Raw genomic sequence first — 11,625 nt, forward strand, 5'->3', positions numbered from 1 at the left:
GAGAAGAGAAGCCACCATAAACTTGGTTTCACAAGCCACTTTTGGGCAAACAATCAAACAACATACACTGTCCAAAGGATAATGTGTTTGGAGGCTTTGTATTGCAGCAAGAATGAAGTAAAACCAAAACCCCACCCATCTTGCTTATATTACTAATTGACTAATTACTCCTTCTTGTAAATGAGGTGAATACAGATTACTTTTACTTGAATTGTGAAAAATATTTAATAGACACTGGCCATTCTTTCACAGTATAGCCAGTTTTTATATGAATACTATCTCTGTCTGTCTTTAGGATTCCTGCAATTTTCACCTATCACTTGAAAAATTTATCTGTAATGCAACATATTTTACTTGAATCTAAAGAATACAGATAGTGGTACTGCCCTCTTCCTCCATTTCACGTGCAATCAGCAAGTTGGAAAAAACCCCAACATTTGCATTGCTGATTGACTGCATGACGGGAAAGAGCTCTTAAAAATCGTGCTACACTGTGTGCTATTCCCCTGACCCCCATTCCTGTGCTTTGGGCTTTTATTTTCTAATTAAAAGCAGTAATTGTCCTTGCAATATTAATCTTCAAGTTTAGTTTTTAATTCATTCCTATGGCACTTCTTGGACTAGCCAGTAGGGCCTGTTAGAGAGAGTGGTCCAAGCACATGGCCTTGAAAAGGGCCGTGCTACCTCTGGGACGTGTTCAGTCTTGACCCACCCAGGAGCAAGAGCAAAACCAACCCATTGTGCTGTCGCACAAAAAATAACTAGGCAGAATCAGATTACAAAAAAGTGGGGATACATTTTTGTAAATTTATTGCTGTATGAGGTTTCCTGGGGTTCTAGGAGTTACGAGAATGTCTCTACAGTAATAATTTGTAGGAATCTCCTGTGCAGTACCTTTTATTTCTACAGACTGAAAATGTTATTAGCAACCCTAACAACTGGTTTCTGATCTACCAGATGAGTAGTCTGCATGGAGAAGTGGCTGCCATTATACAAGGGAGGAGCAAACATGAACGTACAGTAACTTGTTTGAAAAGACAGCACTGTAAAATATCCTCAGCTTATGCTCCTTCTCTCTGCAATACTGCCAGCTGAAAGAAAAAAAGGCCAATCCTCAAATCTTTGTGTATAAGAACTGAGACACTCCAAGGTCTACATGTCTTATGCATATGACCTTACATACATGGAATATGAAATCGATGAGTAGTAAGTGACAAAACTGGGAAGGGGAAAGCAAAAAACTCATCACATTTGTTTAATTCTGGTATGATATTTATGATGGCATTAAAGGCAGATTTCAGTGAAAAATAAAGGTATGTAATTTTTTCTTAACAGCTGTTGAGACAGGTATATCCTGGTTAAACAGTACACTAGCATTCAGTGCCATACCCTTGATTTTACAGTGATTGCCATGAATTAATTTAATTCCATCTGTAAGCTAAAATCAGATCAGAGGTCTAATGCTGCTGCGGGCTCCACATCTGTTTAATCATTTTTGGATACAGCAGCTTGCAAAAGTTCAGCTTTTAAATTTGCTTCATATTTAAGAAACAATGCTACACCAGTGTACAACACTATCAGCAGGTTTTATTTGCAAAATGCTTCTACAAATTCAAAGCTCACCATTGAAGTTATCATTTATTATATAATAATAAAGGAGTAGTGACCTCATAAACCACTATTGTGAAAATATTTATTTGTATGGTCCAGTTGCTGGATAAGACTAACATCAAGCATGTTTGGCTTATATTGGGCTGAATAAAACCAGAATACAGCTAGGATCAAGCTCCCAGATAACCCTTATTTAAGAAAATGTGTGTGTTTTTTGTTGTGTCTCTTTTTTTCCCTCTCAACCCCCCCAAGTTGCAAGAAACAAATGAAGGCATTGTGAAGTAATTTCATCTCTGGCCACCGAACTATTTCTGATGTTAAGAAAACGGGGTTTTAAACAGTTCTGAGAAAATGACACTGTACATAAATATAGTCTTGCCCTTTCATCTTTCTTTTATATGATTAAGACTTGTGAGCAGAACAGCGCTGCCTTCGCAGAGCATACCACAACTATTATTTCCTCTTCTATCGCTCCCAGCAGCCTTAAATCCTTTAAATCCTTTCCTAGAAGGATCTCTTTTTGCTTGGGTAATTTTTGCAATGCATGGCCTGCTAACCCTAACCCCCTACCCTGGATCTCACTTATGTCTATCACAGCAGAGCCAGTCTTTCTACCTCAAATCTTCCAAGGAGCATTGTGGATGGTAATTCACTTGCGTAATTGGCTCAAGAGATGAAAATCTTGTATCTGCCTCTCTTAGCCACTAATCTATCCAGCTGACTGCAAGCCTAATTGGCAGCTTGTTTAGTAATTTGGCTCCTAAAGTGTTGTATTGATGTTGGATAAACAGCCAATGGAAGCAGAAATGATACATGCTGCTTCTCTTTAAAAGCTGGTGCACTTTCCCCCTCATTTTCTGAAAACATTTAATATTTCATCTATTCTTTTTCTTTTCTAACTCCTCACCAGACAGATGAGCTCAGAAAAGTAGGGACTGATCCTGATACATAAGGAAAGTAATCAGAATAATACATTGCTGTAGTCTATCTTTTTATGCCAGCTCTCTCTAACTAGCAAAATGGGAATCAGACTGCCTGGATGTTTATGTTCTTAAAATTGTTTTGGGTAATTGCACAGACACAGCTTCAGAAGTACAGCCAACAGCTGTATGGTGATTTTAAAACTCAGTACCTGCAGTGGTTTTCAAAATTCAGTACAGGATGGCTTTATATCTATAAAAAAACCCCACAAAACACCAAACCAGAACTAAAACAACTCAGCTAAGAATATGCTACGAAAATTATTTAGCTAATATTTGAGACTGCATTATTTCACCAGACTTTTACACATCCCTCACACTGGGCTATCTAAGACTGTATGAAGAATAACCTTAGAATTATTATATTCAGGTGAGTCTGCTTGCATTGAATTTTTTTCTAGCTAACAGAGAGATAAGAATAGGAGAGAGGACATAGCTATGACTTCAGGAGGTGCTGGAAGTCTCTGTATTTATCCTGTATCCACAGCAGAGTTTTGTTGATGTCTGCACTGCCATAGTTTCATTCCTACTACCCCATCTCAAGGGGTATTAAATATGGCCTGGGTAAACACACCTTATCTTAAGGCATAGACTGTAGATTTAAATCTATTTTCAACTCCTCTGAATATATAAACATAAATTCACACACCAATGAAGACTGTGACACTGAATTTTAGGTACAACTGGTTATCCAGAAACACGGATCACTTGGAATTGGATTTGCAATTGGTGCTCCTCTCCTTCCATTCTTTATTGGATTACACTGGGTGTGGAGTGAAACTTCATGCCCATTCAGTCTTTGCTGCTATAAAATTGGTTGGAAGAGTTTGTATTTTTAGACTGTCATTTATCCCTCTGTAAAGGGAATCTCTTGAATACCCAAAACTGTCTTTTCACTTGAGTCCAAAGAAGGTTGTTTTGCCTTTGTTTTATGCCTTGTCTTTGATGACAGAAACACTGTCACTGGATGGCACTTTGGAAGGAGCATTCTCACTGGGGGACATTCCAAAGCTCTGTTTAAACCCCTCAAAATTCAGCAAAATGGATCCCATCTGATAAGCATTCCCTCAGTTTTATAGAAAGACTTGCAGCCGTAGAACGAAACCCAGTGGAAATCCAAAGCAAAAATTTTCTTCATGAAATCCAGAGTATGTACAACAGATTTTATCAGGAACTTTTCCACCAATTGCAAAGCTTTTACAGAAAGACAGAAATCCAAACTTGCCTGCTCTGGAAACCTGATCAATGAATTTTATTTTCTCACCTGTTAAACAGGTGTTTTTATTCCTCTGAAGTGCCAAAACCTTCTGCATAAAGCTATCCAGTTTATGGACAGACCTCCTCCCTTATTCAAAAAGTGAATCATGTTTTGAAAAACCTTTAAGAAAAGCGTTTTTTGCATAATCTATACCAGAGACTGTTTGCAGCTGTGCTCCCTCTTTCCTCTGGAGAAAGAAAAGCTAGTCACCATCAACCAAGAGCTTGTTGTGGAGAGCTGGGATAACAAGTTATGTTGACTGAGGAAAAATTACACATTTTAACTGCCAAACCATCCATGTTTTAACAAAAATCCTTTGGTATTACCAACCTAAAACAGACTGACAGAAACGCCAGGTACTTCTTCTATTGGTTGAGTTCTAGGAAAACTACAGGACATCCATCTGCCCATCTGAGGAAGGTGATGGTTCTAATAAACTGCACATAAAAAGGAGGTGGCCCCTCTCTGTGGGGAACCACTTTATTATGGTATCTGGCAGAGAATGTGCAGAACTTGCAGAGCATGTAACTGACCTTGACGATGAGTCTCCCTACTGACATCTCTGTTTCACTCAAAGCAAGTCCTCAAGTGTACAACGGTTTAATGAAACATACCTTTGGAACATGAAAATAATGCCTGGTTTAGCCTTTTTTTCCCACAATTTCCACCATATTAAGGGTGCTCTCATTGGTTATATTCTCCATTAAGCTGGTTTATGGTTCCTGAGAGTGATGTCTACGGAATCATAGAATATCTCAAGTTGGAAGGGACCCATAAGGACTGTGAAGTTCAGCTCCTAGCAGAGGCAATTTGAATGGTTTCTGCAACCAGAAACAACTTTCTTAGGAAAGACTCCCAGAATAATTTGGGGAATTGTTTTTGAAGCTTACACATTTCAGAAGACAACAGCATGTAGAAAAGACAGGTACAGTCATCTTCTACAAATCCGAATGTTTCTTCTTGACTTTATAGTGGCTGTTTGTACAGCCTGTAGAATATTGTCTTCTCTCTAGATCACAAGAAATCCATCAGCAATTTTCCAGGACAAGCTTGCTCTGGTTCAATTGCAGGTCTTCTGAAGTTTGTTACTGAACTTTCTGAATGCTGGTGCTTATATGTAAGACACCTTGCCTGAACCAGCCACCTCAAGCTCAACACAAAAGGCCTTTTGCTCTGAAGGGACAGCAGCTTCCAATACTGGATGCTGCTATCTATCTTTTATCTTTTAGTTTAGTGAGACAATACAGTAGAAGAAACAAAGAAACAGAAAGAAGTCACTAAAATTTAACCTGCTGCAGATACCAACCAAAGAAAAACAAGCGTCCATGGGCTGGGCAACCAAGCAGGCATGAAGCATATGCCAGGAAGGACTTCGGCAGACTAAGGATAAGAAATGGTGCAATGCAATAAGGGAAAGTGTTCACAACATGCCAATGCTGTATTGCCCCGTGACAAGGGATTTCTGCTATAGAGTTGTACATCTGGTAGACAGAAAAGCAGTGAATCAAGCTAAAAAGAAAGTAGGCTTATAATAGTTTGTCTAGAGTTTTGGAAATTTACGGCCAGCTCATCCAAGTATCCAAAAGTTTACCTTTCCTCTGAAACTACTGCACGAAATTGACCTTCACCACAAACTCAGCCTCAGCCACCTCTGTTATCACACTGTAATCACAATCTTTTTCAAATCATCATTTTGGTTCTGCAGATATTCAGGTCTGATTTTTAATCACTGACATATTAAGCATCAGCAAAATAGTTTGCTTAGCTGTTCCGTTGGCAATTTTTAAAAAGGAATGAAAACATGTACCCTTTTGATTACCTTGTTAAAGTGAGTCATGATGGCATTATAGCAGTGCTCAGTATTTCTGCTGTAATTAAGAAACTGTCATATTTTTCATTAAAACACATTCTTTAAAATGAGACTTTTAACTTGGTCATTTCAATCAGGACGAGCCTGAAGTGTAGCATGTGCATGCAACATGCCAACTAGATAAAGAATATGACATCTGAAATTTCTTTTTGCAAAAGGTAAGTATTAGAATGCCCATAACATACATAGTAATTTACCTATTTTATATACACATTTTCTACATTTTAAGTATAAAATAGCTTTCTTTTTTTTCTAATTGTTTTTTGCAGGTTAACACTGCTCCAAACTGTAAACCACACTATGTAACACCACAGTAAAAAGATTGTTTTGAAATAAAAATAAATGGCTATTTACAAGGCATACAAATATGAGATGTGAAGCAGAATTTGATGATTTTCCCCCAACATTTAAGAATTAGAGGTTTGTTATTTAAAAAAAAAATCTAGAAGATTTCAGGGATTTAACAGGAGATGAAAAAAACCCAAAAATCTTCTACAGAAGAAGAATCAATTGGAAAGGATCTGGGATAAATACATATTCAGTGTATGGCATCTACAATTTTGTAGCACCTACTGGTTTGATATGAGACTTAAACTAGATAATCCGAGACTGAAATAACTGCAACTACTCCCAGTGCATGTGTTTCAAGTACTAACAGTACCTTGCAAAGAATGTTCTTTCTCTAGCATAAAATTTTGTTGCTGTAGTTGCTATTTTGCTATTATTTTCATTACACTGGACCCAGCTTTGGTAAGGCTATTTCCATGACAATGGATTAGTTTCTCTAAGAGGTTCTTATACAAACTTCAGAGCACTGTATTGCTGCAGTGAAATATGTCAGGGTGTCACATGAAATAGCTCTACCACTCAGGTAGTCAGAGGGGGCAGAAGGTCATTGAGAATGACCTGGTCCATATGTGAACAGACTCACTGGAATAATATTGGTTTCATCGAAGAAGTAATGCAAAGGAGTATTTAAAATGTACAACACCTAATTCTTAAATTGTAGGAAGTAATCAATTTTTACTAGTATCAGTTTTTAGTTGATTAATTAACTATCTATGTTCAATACACAGATGGGATATATGAAACATCCACAAAACAGAAAATTTATCTTAGCAAAAAAGACAAAATATGGCACTCCTGTATCAGTACTGTCAGTTCCTAACCATCCATGCCTATATCACATCCCATTTTCCTCACTGCTTTTCAACACATCTTTTCTTCACCTTTACAAATGACATTTTTGAAACTATAAAATGCTCTGTGCTGCTCAAACTTTCTTGCTTCAATAGTTTCTCAATGCTGTACAAGTAAAGCTACATCCCGTGTTACTAATATACACAAACCTATTGGTATGTGACTTTGACTGCAAGCTGAGAACAGGCTATAAATTTAGAAATCAATATCTAACTCTATCAATATTCATTTTACTTTTTCAATACAAAATACAAAGGTGAAAGAGCAGTAAATAAGCTGGAGTACTGAAATAAATTGGGTGTTCTTGTCACAATTAATAAATGTTTAACCAATCACACTGCTTGCTACAGAAGTCTGTGGCTTTGTAAGGTGTCTGAAAGTAGCAGGTGCTACCCTTGTGAGACTCAAACCCAGGCAAAATATTTCGATACCTTGTTAGGGTCACCAGTCATTCTCACCACTACTACTGAACCTAAAGGTATAAATGACCATTTCCAACACTGTGCAGATTTTTACAAGAGTTAATTTACCAATGTATTTTTTTTTTCAAATGCAGATGAGAATTTAGAAAATACTGTTATCAACACATTGGCTCATATTAGGTGAAACTTTGCAAATTTGCAGTCCATATAAAGAAAATGCTTGCAGTAAATGAGTCATTTACAGACAGCCTTTCAGGTTTCACTATGGTATTAAATACAATTATTAGGAGAATGCTTTTTTCATTTCCAACTTCTGTTCATGTGAACACCTTCTGTCCTTATTTTATTTCAAGGAAAAAGTTCACATATTCTTTTACATAAAATCGAGTCCTTCTATTCCTATATCTTAACTAACTCGAACTACTGAAAGAAGAACAATCAAATAAATGACCTCTTATTTTAATCCAAATTTCCAAATGTATGTTCATTCTAAAAGAAAACCCTGTTTCTTTCATAAAATCATATGGAACACTGACAAAAACCAAGGCCTGTGATGGATAAACAATAATTTAGCTGTAGGAAGGTTAGCCTTTGAGAAAACTGTAATAATCTCTAGAATGCTATACATTACCTACACATATGTACAAGCTTATTTAATGTTTGCCAAAGTTTCTATTTGCTTAAAAACTCACAAGGATGAAGTGTATAAAAAACTTCCATAAGACCACAAAAAAAATTCTCAATCCCCCTGATCAGAACAAAATTGAAAAGATTACCTTGAACTTGAAAAGAGAAAGAGGCACATTAGTTAAAAGGTACTCATATGATACCTTTATCTACCATTATTCTCTGTTGCTCTTCATATAAAGGCAAACTCTGGGGCAAAACAATCTCTAAAACTGTGACTACGGGGACACATAACATTGAATGACCACATATTTGCCTTAGTATCAAAATATTGGCTTTGCAAAGTTATGCAGAGGAGCCGGCTTGTAAAATAAAATTCTGAATGCTGAAAGCCCAAGGTAAAGTGAATAATAAAATTAATTTCACTATACTTGATAACCTCTCAGTACAAAATGACATCCTCTAGTACTTGAAAGTTGTGAAGTGAAAATTACCTTGTAGAAATAATTACATTATTCTCTCTTCAGCCATTAAGTATTTTTCTTTCTCAGTTCGCATATGTTCAGAGTCTTAGAAGCTGACCCATAGATTCTCTTTTTTTCATACTGCTGCCGCCACTAAGGTGCTTTTATAACATTCTTAATATTATTCCTGGTCTGTTTCTGCCACTGAGGTTTGAAACAAAGAAGTTTCAGGAGGGGGAATTCAGTGAGAATACAAGTATTAGGCTTCTCTAAAGACATCCACTTGAAATATATTCGAAGAATTCTATGTGTTGCAAATGTTGCTGTAGTAGTTTATGTATGCCCAGGACATGCAATCCAGATTTCTATATTAGAAATATATATAAAGGCTCACATGGGTACACATACAACCTAATCCATCCAGTATGCACATATATAATTAATACAACAGACTGATGAGAGTTCTATAAATCACTGCTAAGTATTGAAAAAGTCATTTCACAGCTGTGACATCAGCAAAATGCATCCAATGGTTGTGACCTCATATCTGTAAAAATCTTTCAGAAATGTGCTTGCAAGTGCTTCCTGTTTAATCTACAGCACTAATTTTAAAGCTGTGTTCTACAGCCTTACCACCACACTTTCAGTCATTTACCCAAGAATTCACATCCTAACTTTATTGTGCAGGGTATTTAGAGCATTCATATGCAGAAAAAAAGATGCCTCAGGTCTCCTTCCCTTGTAATGTTTGAAGACATAAGCAGTAATCTTTGCTGTCTCAGTACATGAAAAAAAGATATATTGTCTTTAAAGAAGTGCTGTGCTACAAAGGACTGGAAATTGGCAATGTTTGCAGGAGAATGGAGAAAGCCTATTTATTTCTTAATCTTTATTAATAAATAAGGATGGGACAAGTCTGAATATATTGGGAAGTTACTGAATTTATCAAGCTTTTTCCCCAGGTCACTGACCTACTGTTTTGTATTCAGAGATTTAACATCTTGTGGTTTGTGCTCTGTCCCAGGGAAATTGGTTACCTGTGGGTCCTGGCAGGGGAGCAGCTTTCCTTCTCCGCTTGATGTCTCCCATGCACAATGATCCTAAATGTACACTGGTTTGCCTGCAAGTAATTATAGGAGAAAACTATTAACAAAGGAAGAAAACTGCCACATAAATACACAGCTTGTATAATCTGAACCTATATCAAAACATTCTCAACCAAGATGAAGCTGCACAGTCAAGCCACCAATCTTGTTTATATCGAAACATAATTATGTTTGTTGACAAGCGCTCAGTATCTAAATGCAGCATCATAAATTGTTACTGGAATGAATAAATATAAATATAAAGGGAATGCTTTTTAATTTTCAAAACCGGCAATCTTTCTAGCTCAACATAAAACAAAAACACTGTTGCTCCTGACAGGAAAATAGCCAAGATTAATTATCTAAAGAGATCACAATGCTGTTTGTAGGTTATCAATTGGCTGGTAATGCTTGACTGTCAGAGCAGCATTTATTACATGGAAAATATTATCAATTTTTTTTAAGGTAAGATGAAGAATGAATGAGAAAACATGAAACAGTAAACTCTTCAAAGGTGCATAAAATAAACTTGCAGCATAACAATTTATCCTCTTCTAATTCACTGGCAAGTTGTGAGAATACCATGGAAGCACAGTATCTGATAGGCTCCTTGAACAATATGAGCTTGCACTTGGAGACTGGAAAATTGATGGAGATGCAGAGGATGGCAAACAAGCAAATGCTACTGTGTTAAATCCAGCTATTAGAAGTCAGATACCACAGCAAATGGTAAATTTGGAACTTTCAAGTGTTGACTTTTGGAATAGGATCTCAAAGGACAATTACAGTTATTATTTTTCTTGAAGTAATGTACAATGCCTGCAGAATTGAATATATGTTGCTGACTTTTTTTTTTTTTCAAAGAACTAGAACAAAAGGAGGAAAAAAGCAGTAATTTCTGAACTGCACAATTTTAATATGTCTCTATAAATGTTACTGAGAACTGTGTTTGTTGCCACGTAAGTGTAGTGAATTTTGATAACATTACAAGCTGAAAATTGCATCTGACAATCTAGTGCAGCATAGTAACACTATCACTCATGGGATCTGGTTTCAGTGTGGATATATGACTTACCCTTTACTGCATTTATAAACTTTTTAAAGCTAGGCTGCTTCTAAATGAATAACAAATGGTCACATACTGTTGAGAGACCTCAGATTTGCTCAATAATGTAAAAGAGTGACAACAATGCCTTGATGAATAAGATGACAATGTACAATCTTCTGAATATTTCTTCTAAAAAGACACAGCAGATTACAAGTACCACAGTGCTTATATTTAAATAATAAAATATTCCAAGAAACTTATGTTTCACAGAGATGTGCACTCTAGCTTCACCTAGTGAACCCTTATTTCAACACTTCCTTTTAAGACATGTTTTCCTAGCAATTCCAAGATGAAATTTCATCCTATTTTAATATCCAGAAACTCAACACAGTTGAACTAGTTAACTAACAGGATGATAATTTTCAGTTCTGAATTTAGAAAGAAATCACGAAGTGTAACCCTTTCATAATTGATGGTATGATAAAGAAAATGAGTATTTAAATACAATATGGGGAAACAATTATTAGAGAAAAGATACCTGAGATGTTTGATCATCAACAGATCAGTATTTAACACTGGTATAAAACATGCAGAATAAGTTGTGTGATAAATTATATGTTCTACAGTGTGAAACTCTTGTTTTCTGAATTAAAAAGGGAGAAAGTCTCCAGGAATACAAGTAGGATGAAAGATAAAAATTAATAAAGTCAGGCAATTGAACCTGAAGACCTGAGCCACAGCAGTAACAGTGAGCAGCGTTTGAGTTATTTTACCAGAATTGATTATCTGTTACACTACATTGAGATATCTAGATTATTGATCTGTAAGATTATGGTACTGGGGTCTCCCCACTTTTCCTCCAGGCACACGGAATGGAGTTGCAACAAATAACACTAAGTAAGGACTACTTTGTTATTGTTGTCACCCTTCATGTAGAACACAGCAGTTACTTTTTAATTTAAAATCAATGAACGTCTGAGAGGCAGCCTTGTTCCTTCAGCATAAATGAATCATTTGCCTTTGCCGATCACAACAACCCCATCACCAGCCAAGGTGAGAG

The 11,625-nt window shown here is 36.3% G+C and overlaps 1 protein-coding gene across 2 annotated transcripts in view; it reads right to left on the bottom strand.

The window, feature by feature from the left end:
- GPATCH2 (G-patch domain containing 2) overlaps positions 1 to 11,625 on the bottom strand; it is a 120,963-nt gene that overhangs the window by 6,561 nt on the left and 102,777 nt on the right. For both annotated transcript variants that reach the window (XM_008630338.2, XM_017730041.1), the window contains exon 9: positions 9,470 to 9,552. In XM_008630338.2, coding sequence (XP_008628560.1) covers positions 9,470 to 9,552 — 83 coding nt within the window. The remainder of the gene's footprint in view (positions 1 to 9,469; positions 9,553 to 11,625) is intronic.

This window comes from Corvus brachyrhynchos, unplaced genomic scaffold (assembly GCF_000691975.1).
Source record: "Corvus brachyrhynchos isolate BGI_N302 unplaced genomic scaffold, ASM69197v1 scaffold101, whole genome shotgun sequence".
Classification (NCBI taxonomy): Eukaryota; Metazoa; Chordata; class Aves; order Passeriformes; family Corvidae; genus Corvus; species Corvus brachyrhynchos.